The sequence below is a fragment of the Monodon monoceros genome, unplaced genomic scaffold (assembly GCF_005190385.1).
Source record: "Monodon monoceros isolate NGI ecotype Baffin Bay Population unplaced genomic scaffold, NGI_Narwhal_1 Super_Scaffold_11, whole genome shotgun sequence".
In the NCBI taxonomy this organism is placed as follows: domain Eukaryota; kingdom Metazoa; phylum Chordata; class Mammalia; order Artiodactyla; family Monodontidae; genus Monodon; species Monodon monoceros.
In genome coordinates this window covers 67,351,298-67,375,395 of record NW_021703767.1, presented here as the reverse complement: position 1 = coordinate 67,375,395, position 24,098 = coordinate 67,351,298, and the positions used below count along the sequence as shown (strand labels likewise).

General features: G+C 37.6%; 2 protein-coding genes across 7 annotated transcripts in view; one reads left to right on the top strand and one right to left on the bottom strand.

Annotated features, from left to right (window-relative positions):
* The window catches only part of EAF2 (ELL associated factor 2), a 77,439-nt gene extending 67,376 nt beyond the window's left edge, over positions 1 to 10,063 (bottom strand). Inside the window, exons 1-2 of one of the 3 annotated variants that reach the window (XR_003792435.1) lie at positions 9,864 to 10,045; positions 3,137 to 3,231 (exon numbers count right to left, since the gene is read on the bottom strand). Coding sequence is in view for 1 of the 3 variants with exons in the window: in XM_029215397.1 (XP_029071230.1) it covers positions 3,137 to 3,231; positions 9,864 to 9,972 (204 nt within the window). In the remaining 2 variants the exon portion in view is untranslated. Of the gene's footprint in view, positions 1 to 3,136; positions 3,232 to 9,863 lie in introns of all 3 variants that reach the window. The other 2 variants (XM_029215397.1, XM_029215398.1) reach the window with 2 other exon arrangements.
* A 214-nt stretch (positions 10,064 to 10,277) lies between these two features.
* The window catches only part of IQCB1 (IQ motif containing B1), a 45,952-nt gene continuing 32,131 nt past the window's right edge, over positions 10,278 to 24,098 (top strand). For 2 of the 4 annotated variants that reach the window (XM_029214665.1, XM_029214662.1), the window contains exons 1-5: positions 10,278 to 10,294; positions 10,780 to 10,862; positions 15,363 to 15,474; positions 15,706 to 15,868; positions 17,973 to 18,102. In XM_029214665.1, coding sequence (XP_029070498.1) covers positions 15,375 to 15,474; positions 15,706 to 15,868; positions 17,973 to 18,102 — 393 coding nt within the window. In that variant the 5' untranslated portion in view covers positions 10,278 to 10,294; positions 10,780 to 10,862; positions 15,363 to 15,374. The other 2 variants (XM_029214663.1, XM_029214664.1) reach the window with 2 other exon arrangements.

Sequence of the window (24,098 nt, the reverse complement as noted above, 5' to 3'; positions counted from 1 at the left end):
CCGCTCCGCGGCACGTGGGATCCTCCCGGACCGGGGCATGAACCCACGTCCCCTGCATCGGCAGGCGGACTCTCAACCACTGCGCCACCAGGGAAGCCCTTGAAGAAGTTCTTTAATGAAGGGGGAAAACTCCAGAAAATTTGAGAATATAATTTCTATTCTTATTCACAATTGTTCAAGGATTGCAGGCCCAGCAGAAAAAAAAAATTTGCTCTTAGCAAGTGGTAATTTTAACAATTCTCTTGCATTCCAGCTATCTGAAAGATTCACAGGATAAAATTCAAATTCTTTTGCATTACACATTAGGCCCTTCTTTATCTGATTCCTAAATACCATCTCCGACAGTGTCCCCATATGCACCCTTTCTTACCTAGCCATAGTGGCTTATATATAGTTCTTCAAATGTAACAGACTCTTTTGTTGCTTTGTCTTAGCCCACGTCTTTCTTTTCTCTAAGAGGTCCTTCCCTCTTTCCTTCACCTGGGTAATTTCAACTCATCTTCAAGACAGCATATCCTGATGTCTCCTCTCCCTCCCCAGGCTGAATCTCCGCTCTTCTGTACTCCCATAATATTCTGTGTATACCTTTATGATAGTCCTTAAATTACTAAATTTTAATCAATTATCTCTTATCTTCCTCATTAAATGATAATATTTTTTAGGACACCTACCACGTCCAGTCTACCTCTGTCTTCTTTTTTTATTTTTATTTTTGGTCATGCCACATGGCATGCTGGATCTTAGTTCCCCCAACAGGGATCAAACCCGTGTCCCCTGCAGTGGAAGTGTGGTGTCTTAACCACTGGACCGCCAGGGAAGTCCCTACCTCTGTATTCTTAACAGCTACCTAGCAAAGGACTTACCACACAGAAAGTATATGCATATATGGACTGTCTGTCCAACCGTCTCCCTTTCTCATGCACACATATACACACAAAAATATTGAGGCGTAGTCATTTTGGACATATCTCTGGTGGGCTGAGGTGGGGAGGGAACTACTTTTTCCCAAATGATTTCTCTGCTATTTCATAAATTTACAATTTGAAGCTTGAAATTTTCCTCCTATAGTTGTCATTCCTTCAAGAAGTATTTTCAATTGAGACCAAAATCGAACACATGGTAGATGGTAACTCTTGATTAAAGCAGGATTGTGTGTGAATGAAAAAGGTTTATTAATAAATGTAAGAATCCCCATCTGCTTGGAGTAGAAAGACAATGCAAGGGATGAGGATGGGAAGATTGCAATTTGAGAAAATAATATGCTACGTGGCAAAGAAGAACTCATCTGCAAACCAATCATCACTGATCAATAATCCTATAATCTGAGACCAGGATAACAGGTGGTGCCTGTTATCCACCTGAGGCTTTTCAATAACTTTTAAGATTAAGTGAATGATTTGGGCTTTTCTTTAATAAACCTCATAAAGCAAAAAAAGCCTTAGATTATTGGGTACTTAATATCCAAACTATTTTAAAGACACCAGAATCTGAACACTTTTTATTAACAGAGTAATACAAAGGCTTACTAATCTACAATGTCTCAGACTGAGTTGATTTTTCATTTTCTTCAATTTCTAAGGGAGCAAATGAGAAATATACAATAAAATGCACCCACAAATTTCATTAACATTAGGGAAAACTTCAGAGGCAGCAACTCATATAGTCTGACATATAGGTGGGGTCTCAATATATAGTGTTGACAGACAAAAGGAAACAGATGGAAGGCTAGATAGAGGATAGAGAGCTTGCTTGCTATACCTCTAACCATGACAAGCCATCTCATAAATGTATACAAGAGAATGTGGATGAACTAGCACAAAACCATTCCTATTACAAAAGTTAAAACAATGTAAAAAAATCTCAGAAAGTCCAGTGTTTTCTATGTTAGAGTATAAAGTTAGTCTTGGTTTTCTTTGAGAATAGATCAAGTCAGTATAAAAGAAAAGAGAAACTTAGGTTGAATGCTAAGAAATTTCTAACTCAAGGACTGAGAAAACTAGAGCATACAACAAAGAACTTGCATATTTATGTAAACATTAGCATTACTTTGATATATCTGAAAATTTTTGAAATGGGCAAAATTTTGGTAAAGGCCTACCTGACCTAGTCTCTTTCTTTTCCAGTCCATTCCCTAAGTCATTGTTAAAATCACTCCCAAAGCACAAATTTAATCATGTTACCTCTCTGCTTAAAAACCTCTAATGGTTCTCTAATACCTATGACATAATCTCAAAATTCTACATTACAACATAAAAGATTCTTTATAATCTGGTCCCAACCTACCTTTCCAGTCTCTACTCCTATCAATCATTTCTCATTATTCTGTAATTTACTACATTCATTCATTTATTCCACTTGTCCTTTCTCCATTTGGAGCCTTTCACATACTGTTCCTTTTGCCTAGAATATTCTACTCCTCTTATAACGGATGAAATTCCACTTGTCCTTTAAGTCTCAGCCCACATAGCATATGCTTTATGAAGCCTTTCAAGATTCCACCAAGCAGGACTTCCCGGGTGGCGCAGTGGTTGGGAGTCCGCCTACTGATGCGGGGAACACGGGTTCGTGCCCCGGTCCGCGAGGATCCCACGTGCCGCGGAGCGGCTGGGCTCGTGAGCCGTGGCCGCTAAGCCTGCGCGTCCGGGGCCTGTGCTCCGCGGCGGGAAGGGCCGCGGCAGTAAGAGGCCCGCGTGCCGTAAGGGAAAAAATTCCACCAAGCAGAGTATCTGATTCCATTTATGTGTTTAAACAGAATTTTGTCTCTGTTCTAATCTATAGCACTAGATAGATGTTTATATGTCTGTCTGCTGTAACAGATTAGGACTACATGGCAGGGCATATGTTATTATTCCTAGTTTGGAGAACAAAATCTGGCTCATAATAGTGATTTAATAAATATCTGTTTAGACCTCCAATTGTTTCAAATCATTTAATATGATAGTTCTTGAAACTTACAAAGTAAATTTTAAGAGTTTAAGATTGTTTTACTTAAGAAAGTTTAAAATATGATTTTTTTGCTTTGCTATATTTACTAATTTTTTAACTACCACTACATGAATTGTACAATTATTTTCATTTAAATTTAGTGGAAACCTGTAAAAACATCTATTTAGTTTAAATATATGGAAATACTCACTTCTATATTTGGTAGAGTAATTGTCACCTGTTCACCTTTGCCGACTTCAAGCTCTCCTTCACAAGAAGTGTCAATAGAAGCAGGTTTGAAGTCATCTAAAAATAGATATAGATACTGGTTTTTATAAGATGGAAGAATACCTGAATACATGGGTATCAAAAATATGAGCATGTTTCAGAGTGATAAATTATTTTTCAATAGCCAGTAATTAAAAAGGCTTAGAAGAGTCTTAATATTGCAAACAAACAAAATACAATCCAGATTATTTGTGTATGTATAATTCTGAGAAAAAAAGAAATAGCTACACTCTAAAACAGTATTCCTCACTTCATGATCCCTTGGGATCCTGTTTAGATCAAGATGAACTAGACTACGATGTTCCACTGCTAAAAATGAAATAATGTCAGTATCTTGACAATTTTCTAAAAACCAATATCAGTAGAACATCTTCAATTTTCAGTTTTTTTTCTCCCCTAAATTTTTCTTAAACCACCTTGGGCTCCTACTACCACTTGTCTGCTGTCCTAGCAGAATACAAAATGAATGAAAACACAGCAAACACACATTCATGGGGAAAATTTAAAGAAAACTTATTCAGTTTAACAGCTTGAGTTTTTCATGGATACATACACCACTAAAAGATGTGTAAATTTAACCAAATCTGCCACTTCAGAAGAAATTAAAATAAGTTTTCATTTTGAATTAGATCATAATTCAACTGATGTCATTAAAATATATCACCTAGAGGGAACACAGGGTGCTAAGATATTTCACATACTGAGCAAGCTTAAAAACCTCTAAGATATGAAAGTCACTTAAAAATAATTCACATCAATATACATCAATGACTAATAAGAACCTGCTGTATAAAAAATAAATAAAATAAAATTCAAAAATATATATATATATACATCAATGACTAAAAATAATTCTGATACAGAATTCCTTTGCTGTTGCCAGGTTATCTTCTGGTTTCTTTTAAATAGAGGCTGGTAATCCAGATTTTTGTATAAAAGATCTTGATTTTTAGGTATTTACAACCAAATCATGTTAAAACAACAACTGTGTGGGTCAAAAAAAGCATCTCTAAAGTCAAAATCAGCTGATAGGCTATAAATCTATAACCTCTGTTTTAGTGTTTAAAAACAGATTTTTTTTCTTTATATCATTACTTTTGATCTTCACAACTCTCTGAATTGAATATTCTCACCCATATTTTACTGATGGTGAACTCCTCTAAAGTAATGAAGCCAGTAAAAGATAAGCGAGGAACTCAAGCCACACACTCTACCCAGCCCATATTATATAGCCCCTTTGCCTTAGATCCACAGTTCCAAACTTCTGTGTATATGCATGTGTCTGGAGGGGTGGTGTTAGGAGATGAGGGATAGTCATAAGTCCCTATCGGAATCTGATGAAAATTATAGACCAGCTACAGATCCTCTCTGCATAAAAATGCATATATGGGGACTTCCCTGGTGGCGCAGTGGTTAAGAATCCGCCTGCCTAATGCAGGGGACACGGGTTCGAGCCCTGGTCCAGGAAGATTCCACATGCCGCAGAGCAACTAAGCCCATGCACCACAACTACTGAGCCTGCACTCTACAGCCCACGAGCCACAACTATTGAGCCCGTGTGCACAACTACTGAAGCCCGTGCACCTAGAGCCCATACTCCACAACAAGGGAAGTGAAGCCACTGCAATGAGAAGCCCGCGCACTGCAATGAAGAGTAGCCCCCGCTCGATGCAACTAGAGAAAAGCCCACATGCAGCAACAAAGACCCAATGCAGCCAAAAATAAAAAAATTAATTAACTTTTAAAAAAGTAATACATGCTTAAAATATGCATATATGAACATACATATCAAATACTATATAATTTCAAGGGATTCACAAGCCCTTGAAGCCTATGCATAAATGCCTATAGTATATGTGATACCAATAACAGACAGAAATGTACTCAAAATATCTGTAGGTTTGCTTAATGAGCTGGGATTTATAACCAGTAAGTCCATCAAAACTATTCTGAACCTATTTATATTTCTAATTATTATTGTTAGAATAAAGTCCACATTTTATTACTTGTTATATTAAGTAGTGTTGTCTTTTATTTACCTTCACACAAGAAGTTTCTTTTTAAGTATACAAATTTTGAGATTCAAGGGGTTAAATATAGCTCTAGAACTACAGAATTTGTTGAATAATCTGATGTTCATGCTTTCCATATGTTTTCTAATGTCAAATGTATTCTCTTCTAAGTTGGAATGATTCCAGACTAAATAGTTTATTTCTTTTGGTTCTTCTTGGTTTGGAAGCCTCACCACTAATTTTATCGTTTATTTTCTCTGGATTTCCTTCATTTATGTTATTTTCTTCAGATTTACAATACAATTAGTTATATTACATAAAGAGTGGAAAAACATTTCCTGCCTTACTCTCAACACTTTTCCTATCATTGTTGATCACTTCTCTGACTATTTTGGCTGTAGCATCACACAATGTCAATATCTTCACAAAAGAGTCCACAATTAGTAACATAAATTTATTTCCTGGGATCTGAACTAATTCAGCTAACTCCAAAACCCATATCCTTCCCAGTATACCACACTAATCAGAGAACATTAATTGTAAATATAATTTCAATCCTATTTTTCATTAGTGTACTTTCTAATGTGTGCCCATACCAAAGCTTAACAACCAGTTTTTTGGGAGTGGCTCCACTTGGTGCCTCAGACAATATTCCTGTAGTCACTGTCCATGAGCTCATCATTTCATGACAGGAAAAAATGGTGTCATTTACAAACTTAGGAATTTCAATCTTTATTCCCTTATCTGGTTATAAATTGTAAAACTAGTACTAGCTCAAATCCAAAATTTATTCTAATGGGTCCTATTGCTCAAACTCTTCTACCCAGTGAAGCATCTACTGTTAAGCATTAAGTTTATCATTTACAGAACATCCCACGTCTTCCCTACCACATGCCAGACTATGTTTTTGATAGGTTTTACTGCCAAGCCCTGATAAATGTTTTTTTTTTTCTTTTTCTTTTTTGCAGTACGCGGGCCTCTCACTGTTGTGGCCTCTCCCGTTGCGGAGCACAGGCCCAGCCGCTCCGCGGCATGTGGGATCTTCCCAGACCGGGGCACGAACCCGCGTCCCCTCCATCGGCAGGCGGACTCTCAACCACTGCACCACCAGGGAAGCCCGATAAATGCTTTTTGAAAGTCTAGGTAAAGTACATTTATTGGCACTCTGCATACACACATGAATATAACCCTTCAATAATAATGGTGACTACTATTTATTCTCTACCATGCACCAAAAACTGTGCTAAGTTGTTTATACTATCTTACTTAATCCTGAAACTCTGAAATGTAGATATTACAATTTCCATTTTACATTTAAGAAAACTGAGACTGAAAGCTTCGAGAATATTACCAAAGTTACGTTACATATATAGGTGGTGGAGGTCAGAATTCACATCCAGGTTTTTCCAAAACCTCAGTGTATTGAACAGGCATCATTACCCAAGTACATAAAGATAGAATACTACTTTCTCCCAGGTAACATTGATTTATTATAAATTAGGTCCACCCTGAAGGGGATTAAGAAGTACAAGCCTCCAGTTACATAAGAAACAAGTCATGGGGATATAATATACAGCATAAGGAACATGGTCAATAATATTGTAATAACTTTGTATGGGGACAGATGGTTACTAGACTTATCTTGGTGATCATTTCATAATGTATGCAAATGTCAAATCATTATGTAGGAAACCTGAAACTCACATAATATTGTATGCCAACTATGTTTCAATAAAAAAAATTTTAAATAAATAAATGTCATGCTAAAATATATTTGAACCATCCTTACAAATTATCATGATACTTTCAATATATATCTTTACAGCCTTACCTGTTAAAAAAAACTTAGAAGATTTAGAAAGATATTTACATTTAGTGAATGAATGAAAGCTTCAAGCATTATGTAAAACTGATATTGAAAATATTGTATTTTTCACATACCTATCAATTTAAGGGCAGTTCATAATTTTAATAAAAAATGATAGAATGGCTGAATTTATTGCTTCATTCTATAGATAAGATGAGCTCAGCAACTTAAAGTGAATTGTCTATTTTACATAGTTAATAAAAAGTTGAAATTAATGTATTATCTGTGTGTATTTCTGTTCTACTTTATTACAGAGCTTAAACATGAGTATATTTTTCTGAAAATAGAAACAAAGTTCTTCTTCAGTTCCCTGAGGAAAAAACATATCTTTACATGTAGTAGTGATAATTAAAAATACTAAACATTTTTGGTTTTCAGAAAGAAAAATGTGCAATTTTTTAAAAAAATAAATAAATCATATCCACCTGCCTGTATGAAAGTCTATAGTTTCCATCCCTCACTCTGAGTCCTTAAGGATGAGAATCATATGGGAAATGAACCTATCCTCAAGGATAATGATTGGTTTTCTTTTAATAAATAAAGATTAAAAGAAAATAAAAGATTAAAGAAAATAAAATAAATTTATTTTCTTAAATAAAACCTTTTTAGAAAGGTTCTGTCTGCTTCAACAAGAATAAAACTAAGGGCTGAAAACCTTTCTGATGTCTTCCACAGGACTAAAGGTGTATTCAAACATTTGGGTTTTTTGTGGTTATTATTATTGTTGTTTTGTTTATTTTCATTCTTGTAACAGGATCACCCGATACTCTGATTCTGAAGACACGATTCCAGCATTTTGAGAACTTTTATAAATAAAAGGCTTTGAAGCACTGCAAAGTGCTTTTCGAAGGCTACTTCTTATTCACTTAATTTGGGGCTTATGCCCTTAAAAAGAGACTATATACCCAAGTTACATGAAAATAGATTCTTGAGCAAATTTGTGTAATCTCAAACCTTATCATTAAAAAAACTGATACTAAGATTACTGCATACCTGAGAAAGAAGAGGAAAGGAGAGGGAAGTTATTACTTGAGAGAAAGGCATGGAGAAACCAGGTAAGAACTATATCATACTTCTGGAAAATGGGGCTGAAGAAGGAGAGAAACTGCACAGCCAGCACTAGCTGTTTCAAGGTCTTGGACCACAAAGTATGGTAAAGAAGGGACAGTGTTGAAGATCTGTTTGCAAATATCGCCCCCATTTATTCTATCAACCGGATATTAATTTTGCTTAATAAAATCCTTTCATAAAATGTAAATATATCCTTGGAGAGTTAAACTTATTGGTTCTTCATACCTTTACTCTGAGTTACTGTAATTAGATTGTGTACAACTTAAGTAAACTTTTGGAGAATGTGAGTTTTAATTGAAACATGGAACACTTCAGAGTAAAAACCATAAAGATCTCTGAACAGTCTAAGGACAGAATGACTGAGAAGGGTGGAATGATGAGACACTAAGGAAGGGCAGGGCTAGAAAGAGGAAGTGAAAAAATACCTACTTTACAATTTGGCCACAGAAAAATAAGAGGTTATGATTCAATGATCTCAAAGTTTCCTTCCCACTCTATAATTCTATGAGGGCTATTATGCAAAAAATGAATGTTTTACATACCAAATCATAATATACTATATTTTCCTTCCTGGAATCTACACCATCCAACTATTAAAGCATCCAACTATTGAAGCAGGACTGAGGTAGCCTCAATAACATAAAAGAGAAAAATGTATCAAAACTAGTTCCAGAGAACAAAGGGAAACCAAAAGGAGAAATCACAGGGGGTAAATATCTTTCTAATAAATTCATAACACACTCTTCAGTACAGTGATAATCAGTATTTGATAAGTGACTGAATGAAATCAGGGGTCCAAAAGAGATACAGATTATTAGAATTGTCCAGAATATTTCTCCAGGAACACAGTAAATAAGAACCCTCATCAGTCAGACACCAAAAGTGAAGAAAGGAGAGAATGTTTTCCTACCAACCTAAAGGCATTTTCATCAGCCAGACACCAAAAGTTAAGAAGGGAGAGAATGTTTCCCTACCAACCTAAAGGCATTTTCCCTTCCCATTTCCCTTTGCCCCCTTCCATTTGTCACCTTATTACAGCTGTTCCTTGAATAACACGCACGGGTCTGCACCGCACGGGTCCACTTACATGAAGATTTTTTCCAATAAATAGAGTATCTGTATTTTCATCTTACAGATCTTTAAATTAACGAAGTGTGGGGAAAAGTCTGTGTTCCATTAGAGATCACAATACGTGTAATGAAAAAAACTACAGAGTTTGAGTCCTGATTCTACCCAAACGGCTTCAGCTTCGGGATCTTGGGTGAGTCATGTATCGATTCCTTCGTTTTTGAGGCAGAGATAGCAGTCCGTGGATTTTCCACTGTGCGGGGTCGACGTCCCTAACCCCTGCGTTGTTCAAGGGTCAACTGTATACTTTCCTTACCACCTCTGCATGATCCGCCAGTCACTTCTGCCTCCACCCATAGTCACCCCTGTAGACCTCCTCCACAAAGCGTCCCTTTCTACCTGCTGGTCTTACCTAAATCTCTCTGCTCAGAATTACCCACACCTGCTCGACCAGGCTGCTTCCATCGGCCCCCTAGCACTCCGGACAGGGCAGCGGGTCGCGCTGGGCACGGCATTCTCCCACAGAATAAGGGGTGGGGGCCTCTGTTCGAACACGACTTGGAGAGAGTTGTGCTTCCGCACCCCCATACCCAGAGCTCCCCCCAGTTTCCCCGGGGGTCGTCCTCACTCACAGCGCACAGTGTGGAAGGCGCAGCGCGGCTGCTTCTCAAAACTCTCCCCTAACTTGAGAACCCGCTCGCGACTGTCAATATGCGAAGTTCCCGCGATTCCATTCATCATTCTCCTCCGGCTCCAACTCTGCCTCGGCCACCGACGCTCACTACCCTCTGCCAACTCAGCCTGAAGAACAGGCGCTCGGCCGCCGCGGGCGTAGCCACTATAGCCTCCGCCCCGCGGCCGACAAGCGCGGTCCCACCGGGCCTCTCGCGTGCTGATTGGCCTCCTGGAGATTGGCGCCCCGCCCCTTGGCCCCGAGGCTCCTGGTCCTGCAGCCAGGCTCCATTTCCCACGTTGCGACGCACGCAGACCCCGGCACGCCGCGTTTCTGAGGTGCGCGGTGGGGGCGGGGTTATTCGGTGGAGCAGCGCGAAGCAGGACTGAGGTAGCCGACCTGACTGGGCGGCTGGGGAAGGAGGGCGCCCCGGCATACCGGGAGGCCCGGACCGCAGGCTTCTGGACCAAGCGACCCGTCTTGTAGGAGCTCTTAAAGGGAGAATCGGCCTGCTCCACGCCTTTTCTGTGGAGATCTGGTGTGGAAACTGAGGCGGGGGAGGGGCGGAGCGTGGGCACTAGGCCTGATGTCTTGTCCAAGGCCAGATAGCACGAAAGCCGGCTCTAGAATCCGGAGTAGAGACGCCCGTGGCCTCAGAGACGCGGTCGGTGGACCTGACTGAAGGCGACGCCGTTGCCTCAGCAATCGTTTTTTGACCTTATGTTCCAGAGGAAGTTCCTGGTGGTATAAGGACTGGGATAGAGGGAGGAGGGTGAAGTGGGGCGGGTAAAAAAGTTTCAGAGTTTGGAACTGCAGACATTTAGGATTACTTGCAGCTGGAATCCATTGGGTTACCTTCTTTATCTTCTTCACAGTGATCTGTGGCGGCGGTAACGGCACGGCCCTGAAGACCGAATTCCCAAAAGATCAAGGCCAGACCTTGTGCTCTGGCAGCAGGGTAATAGCATTAATAATTGAAAAATCATTGTCTTTTTTTTTCATTTTTTCTGTCAGAAGTTCGTGAGTTTAAGGGTAAAGATGAGAGAAGTGCTGTATTAGAAGAGAAGCATCCAAGAGAAGGTTCACAAATGGTTGCCATAACAGTGGTGGTTTTTCAGGGTAATTACGTAATCCGAACACTTTCTTACTTAACTGCTACCTTCGCCAGGTTTGTAATTTATTGTTCCAGGCAGGTAGATGAATGTGTCTCTCGCAGCCTATCCGCTTGTCCAAATTCTACTCTTTTAAGGCGGACTAAGACTGTTCCCTGTGGTAGTTAAGCGCTCGGGTTCTAAAGCCAGAATCTTTGGGTTTGAACCCCAGCTTCATACTCTGTACAGTATGACTTTGTGCAAACCAAAGTTAAGGATGCTGATCATTACAATGGGAGGAAAAAATAATAGTACTTATTATACCTTACAGTTGTTGAGAGGATTAAATTAGTACAAGAAAGCATTGAAAACAATTCATGGGATAAAGTAAAAGCTCTCTGAATGGTTATTATTTTTGAGACTTTACTGTCATGCAACATTTTAGGGCCATCTTTGGTGGTTGCCTTCTTTTCTAAACCTTGAATTACTCTAGGAGGTAGGAATTATTATTTTGTTTACAGGTAAGAAAGCTTGTTCATGGAAACCCTGTCCTCTGACTCTGTGGTCTTTATTCTTATCATCTGTGTCACCTATTTGGCCTGTAACGTATTTTACATAATTATTTTATTTTACATATGTGTGTATATAGGTCTGTGTGTATACTTTTCTTTCCTAACCAGAATGTGAGCAGGAAATCTGTCCTATATAAAATCTTTGTGAACCTTGGGTCTATCATAGCGCCCTACGCATGTTTGGTGGTGGTGATGATGTTTTAGTGATGTTTTATTATATTAGCCAGAGGGGAAGAACAGTGTTGTGAATCTATTTTACTTTAAAAAGGCTTTCAACCGGAAGTCTGCGGTTTCCATTTATAATCAGGAGAAAAGCAGAGCATCAAGAAATTGAGGTTTTGGAATACCCAAAGTTTGTGCATTTATTCATTGTTTCAACATATATAAATACTAAGTACCTACCACGTGCCAAGTGCTAGTTTAGCCTCTGGGAATATAACAGTGAACCAAAGAGGTAAGAAGGCAGCCACCAAGAATGGTATGAGTTTTGCCCTTGTGAAGCTTACCTTCTAATGTGAATTTTCTCTAAACATACATCTAAATGAAATATGTTGTACTAGCCCAGGAAGAAACAAATAGACTAATGGACTAAATAGAATCTAAAAATATACCCAAGTGACATTTCAGATTGCTTCTCTTGTATCCATTCATGATAAATTATCTCAAATTTATGATAGCTATGTGCATTTGTTCTTTTTACACCAATCTGTAACCTCATCTGACGTTATAGCTTCCTATCTTAAACCACTCACAAAAATAACTTACATTTGTATTGAAGATATAAATAAAGTATGTTTATGAAGATATAAGTAAAACAAAATAATAAAAACAGTAGAAAAAATTAGGAGATTATATTTTAACTCTTAGGGTAGGGAGGACCTTTCTAAGCATGACACCAAAGGCAAAGTCATAGAGGGAAGATTGTTATACTTGACTACATAAAAATTGTAAAACTACGGTAAAACCATAATCAAGCTTTAATAAATAAACGACAGATGAGGATAAAGTGTTTATAGCCAATATAAAAGATAAAGGGTGTATATCCATGTATGAAAAACTTCAAGCTTCTACAAAAGAATAAGATAAGCCAATAGAAAAATTGTTGAGGGATGTGAAGAGAAAATATATAAAAGAATAAATGGTCAGTGAACATGCAACGTGCTGAACCTCCCTAATAATCAAAGAAATAGAAATTCAAACAAGATGATTGGGCTTCCCTGGTGGCGCAGTGGTTGAGGGTCCGCCTGCTGGTGCAGGGGACGCGGGTTTGTGCCCCAGTCCGGGAAGATCCCACATGCCGCAGAGCGGCTGGGCCCGTGAGCCATGGCCGCTGAGCCCGCGCGTCCGGAGCCTGTGCTCCACAACGGGAGAGGCCACGACAGTGAGAGGCCTGCGTACCGCAAAATAAAAAACAAAAAAAACAGAACAAGATGATACCATTTTTCACCTAGCGGATTGACAAAAATGTAAAATATAACATTAGGTACTATTGAAGGCATAGTAAAGTGAGCACCCTCATACATTGTTGGTGGAAGTATAAATTGGAACACCCATTTTGGAGAAAAATTTGGTATCTAATCAAAAATTTTAAAATATGTATCCTGCCACCCAGCCATCTGACTGCAAGGGAAAAATTCATCCCACAGAGTACTATCATGAGTACCTAAGACATATACTTCGATATTCATTGCAGCATTGCTTGTACTAGCATACACTCTGAATGACTTCCAGTAGAGGAGATGTTTAAATATATTTTGATACTCTCTTACAAAGGAAACATAGCATAATGCAGCCATTGGAAAGAATGAGATAACTATATCCACTCTCCTAGAAAGTTTATGTGCCAAGAGTTGTGCTGGGCTTTCTTTAAAAATGTTTCCAGAAAACTTGTTTTTTAATGATATGTATTTTACCTAAAAAGGAATGATTTTTGGATCCTGTATTATGGCCAACTCTTTTTTTAAAAATATTTTATTTATTTATTTACCTTATTTTTGGCTGCATCGAGTCTTAGTTGCAACATGTGGGATCTTTAGTTGCGGCACGGAAGCTCTTTGTGCCGGCATGCGGGCTTCTCTCTAGTCATGGCCTGCACATTTTCTCTCTTGTTGTGGCGTGGGCTGCAGAGCGTGTGGGCTCTGTAGTTTGCGGCACGCGGGCTGTCTAGTTGAGGCGTGTGGGCTCAGTAGTTGTGGTGTGTGGGCTTAGTTGCCCCACGGCTTGTGGGATCTTAGTTCCCCAACCAGGGATCGAACCTGCATGCCCTGCATTGGAAGGTGGATTCTTTACCACTGGACCACCAGGGAAGTCCCCAACTCTTTAATATAAAGGGTGAACTGTGGTGCCAGTTATGAAGAATAATAGCTTAAAAAATGAGAAATAGGTTATTTGGGAATATGTTTTGTGTTTCTTTACTCTTTTATGTGGGAAGGAATATAATGAACATTGTAATGGAAATTGGATTCATACTGATCTGGATTTGAATACTGACTCCACCACATGCTGGTGGAACCATGACAAGTTTCTTAACTTCTTCAAACTTTACTTTTTTTTAATCTGTAAAATGTAGGTGATTAAAGGCTCTACCTCATAGTCCTGTTGTGAGGATTAAATGAGATAATGCATATGAAAGCACTTAGCACAGTGCTTAATTCATAGCAAGCACTTAATATATGTTAGTATTTATTATAAATAAGTTAAGATTATACTTTTTTTAAAATGGTATCTTTGAGCTTTGAATGCCTTAATTAAAAGAATTTAATTTTCTTTAAATTTTTTAAAGAAAAGTTTTAGCAACAAATTGAATTGGGATGTGGATTTTTTTTAAGATAATTGATTTATTCACTACGCTATTTATAAACAAGCTTTGGTTATCTTATAATAACATTTCTGAATTGTGTGTTGGGAATCCCCAGGACCAACTCCAGGTTTAGTAATTTGCTAGGAGGGCTCATAGCTCTCAGGATATAATCATAATCATAGCTATGACTTATTACACTAAAAGGATACAAAGGAAAATCGTCAAAGGGAGAAGGCAGATGAGGTGAAATTCAGAGGAGAACAGGTGCAAACTTCCAAGAGTCCTCTCCCAGCGGAGTCACATAGGACATGCTTAATTCCTCCTTCAGTGAGTTGTAGTAACATGTTGAAGTGTTGTTTACCAGGGATGCTCACTGGAGACTCAGTGACAAGAGTCTTTATTGGAGATGGTCATGTAGGCATCCTCTGCTACCACATATCAGAATTCCAGACTTCAGGAAGGAAAGCAGGTGTTCAACATAAACCACATTGTTTTTACAAACAGTTTAGGCCCAGTGAGCCAGTCGTACTAGGAAATTGGTGGAAACCCTCCTGAAATCCAAGTTCCTAGACACCAGGCAAGGGCCAGCCTTGTAAGGAGACCTTTAAAAATGATATCAGTCTTAGGCCTGTATTAGCTCATTTCTGCACACTCAGTTTCTCTTTTATGATGAAAGAAAATTAACTCCTAACCTAGGATTGTTGTGCAGATTAGGGAGAGTGAATGTGAAGCACCAAGCACAGTTTCTGACTCTCAGAGAGTGCACAATAAACAGTACCTAGTGTAGCTGTTACAGTATGTTATAAGGGTCTTTAGCTCTTTTAGAGGTACACTAGTTGGAAAAACCAATTTCTCCCTATAAGGAAGAAGTGAGAAAAATCTACCCTTCACTTCTTGAACCAAGCAAAGCTGTTGTCATTTATATTTCAAACATTATTTAGGGGGTGAATGTTTTAGGCTGTTGACCTTTATTTTTCTGATTCTGTCAAATATAGGTGGTATGAGAAATGAAGCCAATGGGTAGAGACCCAAGGATCTTATCTCTAGCTGCTGAAGTTGCAGTAAGTCCTGAGCAGAATGTCCCTGTTATACTGTTGAAGTTAAAAGGTAAGAAAATCTTTTTGTGATCGGCTGACACTTTAACAAAACAAATTCCATCATGGGTACAATTTTAGCATTTGTTTTTAATTTGTTCAGTGAAATCTTAACACTGTGATAAAGCAGTGATTTCTTTTTCCTTTTTAATGTATTTTTAGTCATTATTCAACCTATAAAAATATGGATAACTCTTGGATTTATTGAGCAAAAATAAGTATATCTTATTTCCTTTTACCTTAGAAATAATAAACAACACACCTTTTGGAAGCTCAGAGTTGAAGAAAGTCAAACAAGATATATATTGTTATGATCTCATTCAGTATTGCCTCTTGGTCCTCAGTCAAGATTGTTCTCGAATCCAGGGTGGTTGGACTACAATTTCCCAGCTTACACAAATATTAAGGTAAAATGAACAATAAATCAGCTTGTTGTTGAGGGATATAGTAGTAGATTCTTTTTTTTTTTTTTTTTTGCGGTACGCGGGCCTCTCACTGTTGTGGCCTCTCCCATTGCGGAGCACAGGCTCCGGACGCGCAGGCTTAGCGGCCATGGCTCACGGGCCCAGCTGCTCCGTGGCATGTGGGATCTTCCCAGACCGGGGCACGAACCTGTGTCGCCTGCTTCGGCAGGCGGACTCTCAACCACTGCGCCACCAGGGAAGCCCGAGTAGATTCTTAATTTCAACATTTGCTTTCTTTTCTTCATCTGGCTAACAAGCATTGGCAACCTCCCATGGTATGTTATGGATGTACTTTTCCTTCATACTATATATTATTATTCCTAACTGTATTTGTGAATATTTCACTGTCAATTTCACTCCATAAGCTCTACGAAGATGGTGATCTTGTGCTCACCACTGAATCCCAAGGGCCTAATAGACTAAAGACTAAAGAATATTGAAGAAATAAAGAGATTAAGGCACTGGCTCTATACTGGAAAAACTTACAGTAGACATGGGATGACAGTCATGTGGATTTATCATACAAGGCAGAATGAAATAGGTGCTGAAATGAAAGGCATAAGCAAAAGACTGCAGAAGAAGAGATACAGAAACTTCATTTCACAGTGTATTGGTATAGCTGTCTCAACTGTATATTTCATTAAGTAACCCAAATCATGTCAATAAATTTAGAAGCAGCATTTACTGATCAGTAGATGCTAGATCAGCCATGCTAGAAATTATGAGAAAAAGATCAAAATCTTTTTTCATATAGGAGGCAATAAAATAAATCAGGTGTTCTCAGTGTCTAAGCCACTTCCTAATTAAGTAACTGAAAATGTGCAGTACTAGTTGGATCTTAGCTTTTGAAACTGCCTATAAATAAACATAGATAGATAAAGGCCAGATTCAAGGTATACAGTTAGGAAAAACAGTTAACACATGTAATATTTTTTTAATACCTTAATTTTCAAGATTAATTATTTCCTTAAGTAAATAAAGCCTTATGTCTTTGTGTTGTTCGATATGTTAGCTCATGGAAATATTGATGGAGCTAGGCTCTCAGAAGTGGACTCCAAGTCTTAAGAAATCCCCATGTTTGTGAACGTACAAAAAATGTATTTCATTTATTAACATTTTCAATGAAAATAGTACTCTTAATTAACTTTAGAAACCAAAGGGAAAAGAGAAACTGGTACATGTGAGTGTAAGTCTATTGACCTTAAGGACTGATATGCAAAAAAAAAAAAGACACTGAGCATTAGTCAGTTTTTAGTGTACTCAGTATGTAGTCACTGTTGCTTATCAGTGTCTGCACAAGCCTCTAACATCGATACTTACTTATTAGAGTACACACATAGAGACCATTCTTGGATTGGGGACTTTTTTTGGTATTAGTCTGCACAAATAATTCTTACCGTTGAGGCTTTTGAATATACTCGTTTCGTATCCAGGGGGTGACTTTATGTGTGGTTTCAAGAGGACCCATTTCTCTAAATAACCTTCTCTCTTTCAATGTATATTGTAAACTGTTCCTACTAGACTTTTTGCTGTCTCCTCTTCTGATGTAGGGAATGTGCAGTCAGATATTTTTCAGATTTTAGGAAAGTAGATCTGTTGGAAAAAATTGATAATCTGTCCCTTGTAGACTAATGCTACCCTAGCTGTTTTTCAGCTATCTGATGTGTAAAATGTATCAGTTAACACATATGTTACTCTTGAATGGTATTCTATTGCTTTTAGAGTGTGTGTAGCGCCTTCACTGAAAACTTGCCTCTTTCTCTTTATTGTGAGCCAAGTGTATTTTGTTTCCTGAAGGATTGACAAGTAAGTTTTTGGACAGGTAAGGCCTAGCTCTAAGTACAGGCAAAATCCACACCACTGTTTACTTGTTACTTGTTAAGAAAGTTGTTACACTAATTTTCCTGTAAAAGTTCTTTATTGGCTTGGCAACAAAAGAAAGATACTAAAAATTCTCATTAAGGCATGGTGTCTATAGAAGCTTTAGCATTCATCTAAAATTTATAATTAGCACAAACTGAATCACAAACTTGTGCTCTTATTTCAGCCATTGCTGTGTGGGCTTGGAACCGGGAGAAGATGCAGAGGAATTTTACAATGAATTACTTCCATCAGCTGTAGAAAATTTTCTAGTTTTGGGGAGGCAATTGCAAACATGTTTCATCAACGCAGCTAAGGTATATGTATTTATTTAGGGTTTTTTGTTTTGTAGCCAAAACAAGTTAATTCTTGAGACGATGTTCCATATTGTTTTTTCAAGTGTGCAATATTTGGCTGAAAGTACAATTAGAGTAATGGATTCAAACATTTTGAAAGCTACGACCAAAAAAAAGAAAATCTCTACATTTGAAAATTTTAAAGTGCTGACTGAAGCATATTGTATGGCAATATGCTTTTTGAAGGATCTGTTTTACTACTCAGTTTTGAGCATCACCCATAGACATTTATTTCCATAACATTTTCCTAAAACATACTTTCTACTTAAATCAGTACTGGAAGAAAGTATTGTTCTTTAGGCCCAAGGCTTTTCTCAGTAGCTCCAATGGTGAAGAAGAATAAAGGTGCACTTTCTATATGCTCCTTCAGATCCTCTCTAGTCAAAATGTTTCAACCTCAACATTTGGGTTCATTTCAATCCAACAAGTATTTCTTGGGTGAATTATGCTGGATGCTATATGTACTTTTTTTTTTTTTTTTTTTTTTAACCTATGGATCATTTAGAAGTTTGTTGCTTAGTTTCGAAATATTTGAGGATTTTCTTGCTGTTTTATTGTTATCAGTTTCTAATTTAATTCTGTCATGTCAGATAACATACTCTGTATCATTTCAGTCCTTTGAAGTATTTTCAGACTTGTTTTGTGGCACTCCATATGTTTTATAGTGGTGAGTGTTCCATTACAAGCTGTCCTTGCTTTGCACAGTGCTGTCTTAACTGAAATTCATGGATATCAGGGACACGTAAAGCTTTTGATATATACAGATTTCATTTAACATGGTACCATGCAAAAGCAAAGACTCCGTATACCTGAATGTGAACTCCTCAGTTGTAGTGTGTAATGTTCTGTAAATGTCAATTAGATCAGTTTGGATATAGAATTTCCACCTTGGAAGAGTTCTTGGCTATATGTACATTTGGGCCTACTGCCACATCAGAGATAGAGCAGATTCAAAACTTTTGTGAATTATGAAGGGAAATAATGTAAGTCACTATAGGATGTTAAGTTCGATTTGAGATGCTTTGGGTATATAAGGAATACACATAGTTTTGCCTTTAAACAACTCTCAGGCTAATAAAGTAGATAAAACCTCTAGGTATTTCTTATAGAAAACATAAGACAGATATATTTTTAATTCAAAAAAATAAGTTTAAAAGGTTTAAGAGTGAAATTGAGCAAGATATACAACAGTGGACAAAAAAGTGGTTTGAGTATGAGAAGTATTGTTGGCAGAGAATTTAACTTAGTGATAGAGTATATGGGGCACAGATGCCACTTCTACCATCTCCATTGACATTTTGAGGGATGCTAGCAGTAAATAAATCTTTGCATATTTGCTAGATATAATTCAGTTCAGTTAAAGCAACATGAACTATAGAAATTGTGTTGAACTTGATTTCTTTTCTGGCTGTGCCACAAACTAACTCTGGGTTCTTGGACAAATCACTTGATTTCACTCCACCTCAACTTCCTCCTTTGTAAAATGAATTTCCATCTCATGAATAGCTCAGACCATTATGAAAGCTTTATGTTTTCTTCAAAGCACTTTTATTTAATATTCCCCACTTAAAAGCAATAATAATTATATTCTTTTCATTTATACAGTCCTTCAATACTTTTCATAATACTTTCTTATTCTTAGTCATGGTATTTGTATAGAGATAAAAAACTGTTTAGTATATACATCAAAGGGAGTAAATCAGCTACAAAAAAAAGAGGGCCACTTGACCACAGAACAAATTAAAATGGTGAATAAAAAGAAAATGACGAGAGACAGGATTCAGTGCACAGGGCCAGGAGGACACAGAAGTGTCCAGAATCCAGGCAGGAAGTTGCTGTCTGAGTCCATGACTCAGGTTCCAGTGGAGCAGGTACTGGTATGGTAGACAGGCTGGTAGGGCAGGAGGACCAGCTCTCCTTGGTGTGAAAGCCCAGCCTCTGCCACTGAGCCCATCCAGTTCTTCCTGTCACACTAGTTTTTTTTAACATCTTTATTGGAGTATAATTGCTTTACAATGCTGTGTTAGTTTCTGCTGTATAAAAAACTGAATCAGCTATATGTATACATATATCCCCATATCCCCTCCCTCTTGCATCTCCCTCCCACCCTCCCTATCCCACCTCTCTAAGTGGTCACAAAGTACCAAGCTGATCTCCCTGTGCCATGCAGCTGCTTCCCACTAGCTATCTATTTTACATTTGGTAGTGTATATATGTCAGTGCTACTCTCTCACTTCGTCCCAGCTTACCCTTCCCCCTCCCTGTGTCCTCAAGTCCATTCTCTACATCTGTGCCTTTACTCCTGTCGTATCCCTAGGTTCATCAAAACCATTTTTTTTACATTCCATATATGTGTTAGCATACGGTATTTATTTTTCTCTTTCTGACTTCACTCTGTATGACAGACTCTAGGTCCATCCACTTCAGTACAAATAACTCAGTTTCATTTCTTTTTATGGCTGAGTAACATTCCATTGTATATATGTGCCACATCTTCTTTATCCATTCATCTGTCGATGACACTTAGGTTGCTTCCACGTCCTGGGTATTGTAAATAGTGCTGCAATGAACATTGTGATACATATCTCTTTTTGAATTATGGTTTTCTCAGGGTATATGCCCAGTAGTGGAATTGCTGGATCATATGGTTATTCTATTCTTAGTTTTTTAAGGAACCTCCATACTGTTCTCCATAGTGGCTGTATCAGTTTACAGTCCCACCAACAAGCAAGAGGGCTCCCTCTTCTCCGCACCCTCTCCAGCATTTACTGTTTGTAGATTTTTTGATGATGGCCATTCTGACCGATGTGAGGTGATACCTCATTGTGGTTTTGATTTGCATTTCTCTAATGATTAGTGATGTTGAGCATCCTTTCATATGTTTGTTGGCAATCTGTATATCTTCTTTGGAGAAATGTCTATTTAGGTCTTCTACTCATTTTTGGATTGGGTTGTTTGTTTTTTTGATATTGAGCTGCATGAGCTGCTTGTAAATTTTGGAGATTAATCCTTTATCAGTTGCTTCATTTGCAAATATTTTCTCCCATTCTGAGGGTTGTCTTTTGACTTGTTTATGGATTCCTTTGCTGTGCAAAAGCTTTTAAGTTTCATTAGGTCCCATTTGTTTATTTTTGTTTTTTATTCACATTTCTCTAGGAGGTGGGTCAAAAAGAATCTTGCTGTGGTTTATGTCATAGAGTGTTCTGCCTATGTTTTCCTCAAAGAGTTTTATAGTGTCTGGCCTTACATTGAAGTTTTTAATCCATTTAGAGTTTATTTCTGTGTATGGTGTTAGGAAGTGTTCTAATTTCATTCTTTTACATGTAGCTGTCCAGTTTTCCCAGCACCACTTATTGAAGAGGCTGTCTTTTCTCCATTGTATATTCTTGCCTCCTTTTTCAAAGATAAGTTGGCCATATATGTGTGGGCTTATCTCTGGGCTTTCTATTCCTGTTCCATTGATCTATATTTCTGTTTTTGTGCCAATACCATACTGTCTTGATTACTGTAGCTTTGTGCTATAGCCTGAAGTCAGGGAACCTGATTCCTCCAGCTCCTTTTTCCTTTCTCAAGATTGCTTTGGCTATTCAGGGTCTTTTGTGTTTCCACACAAATTGTAAAATTTTTTGTTCTAGTTCTGTGAAAAATGACATTGGTAGTTTGATAGGGACTGCACTGAGTCTGTAGATTGCTTTGGTAGTATAGTCATTTTCACAATATTGATTCTTCCAACCCAAGAACATGGTCTATCTCTCCATCTGATTGTGTCATCTTTGATTGCTTTCATCAATGTCTTATAGTTTTCTGCATACAGTTCTTTTGTCTCCTTAGGTAGGTTTATTCCTAGGTATTTTATTCTTTTTGTTGCAGTTGTAAATGGGAGTGTTTCCATAATTTCTCTTTCAGATTTTTCATCATTAGTGTATAGGAATGCAAGAGATTTCTGTGCATTAATTTTGTGTCCTGCTACTTTACCAAATTCATTGATTAGCTCTAGTAGTTTTCTGGTAGCATCTTTAGGATTCTCTATGTGTAGTATCATGTCATCTGCAGTGACAGCTTTACTTCTTCTTTTCCGATTTGGATTCCTTTATTTCTTTTTCTTTGATTGCTGTGGCTAAAACTTCTGAAACTATGTTGAATAATAGTTGTGAGAGTGGGCAACCTTGTCTTTTTCCTGATCTTAGAGGAAATGGTTTCAGTTTTTCACCATTGAGAATGATGTTGTCTGTGGATTTGTCATATATGGCCTTTATTACGTTGAGGTAGGTTCCCTCTATGCCCACTTTCTGGAGAATTTTTATCATAAATCGGTGTTGAATTTTTTCGAAAGCTTTTTCTGCATCTATTGAGATGCAGAAAGGTTAGGTTGTTTGAGATTTTTCTTGTTTCTTGAGGTATGATTGTATTGCTATAAACTTCCCTCTTAGAACTGCTTTTGCCGCGTCCCATAGGTTTTGGGTCATCGTGTTTTCATTGTCATTTGTTTCTAGGTATTTTTTTGATTTCCTCTTTGATTTCTTCAGTGGTCTCTTGGTTATTTAGTAGCATATTGTTTAGCCTCCATGTGTTTGTATTTTTTACAATTTTTTTTTTACTGTAATTGATATCTAGTCTCATAGCATTGTGGTCGGAAAAGATACTTGATATGATTTCAATTTTCTTAAATTTACTGAGTCTTGATTTGCGACTTGAGGTATGATCTGTCCTGGAGAATGTTCCATGTGCACTTGAGAAGAAAGTGTATTCTGTTGTTTCTGGATGGAATGTCCTATAAATATCAATTAAGCCCATCTGGTCTAATATGTCATTTAAAGCTTGTGTTTCCTTATTTATTTCATTTTGGATGATCTGTCCATTGGTGAAAGTGGGGTGTTAAAGTCCCCTACTATTATTGTTTTACTGTTGGTTTCCCCTTTTATGGCTGTTAGCATTTGCCTTATGTGTTGAGGTGCTCCTATGTTGGGTGCATAAATATTTACGATTGTTATATCTTTTTCTTGGATTGTTTCCTTGATCATTATGTAGTGTCCTTGTCTCTTGTAATAGTCTTTATTTTAAAGTCTATTTTGTCTGATATGAGTATTGCTATTCCAGCTTTCTTTTGATTTACATTTGCATGGAACATCTTTTTCCATCCCCTAACTTTCAGTCTGTATGTGTCCCTAGGTCTGAAGTGAGTCTCTTGTAGGCAGAATATATACGGGTTTTGTTTTTGTATCCATTAAGCTAGTCTGTGTCTTTTGGTTGGAGCATTTAATCCATTTACTTTTAAGGTAATTATCGACATGTATGTTCCTATTACCATTTTCTTAATTGTTTTGCATGTGTTTTTTGTAAGTCTTTTCCTTCTCTTGTGTTTCCTGCCTAGAGAAATTCCTTTAGCATTTGTTGTAAAGCTGGTTTGGTGGTGCTGAATTCTCTTAACTTTTGCTTGTCTGCAAAGTTTTTAATTTCTTCATCAAATCTGAATGAGATCCTTGCTGGGTAGAGTAATCTTGGTTGTATGTTTTTTCTTATCATCACTTTAAATATGTCTTGTCTTTCCCTTCTGGCTTGCAGAGTTTCTGCTGAAAGATCAGCTGTTAACCTTATAGGGATTCCCTTGTATGTTTTTTGTTGCTTTTCCCTTGCTGCTTTTAATATTTTTTCTTTGTATTTAATTTTTGGTAGTTTGATTAATATGTGTCTTGGCATGTTTTTCCTTTGATTTATCCTGTATGGGACTCTGTGCTTCCTGGACTTGATTGACTATTTCCTTTCCCATGTTATGGAAGTTTTCAACTATAATCTCTTCAAATATTTTCTCAGACCCTTTCTTTTTCTCTTCTTCTTCTGGGACCCCTATAATTCAAATGTTGGTGTGTTTAATGTTGTCCCAGAGTTCTCTGAGACTCTCCTGAGTTCTTTTCATTCTTTTTTCTTTATTCTGCTCTGCGGCAGTTATTTCCACTATT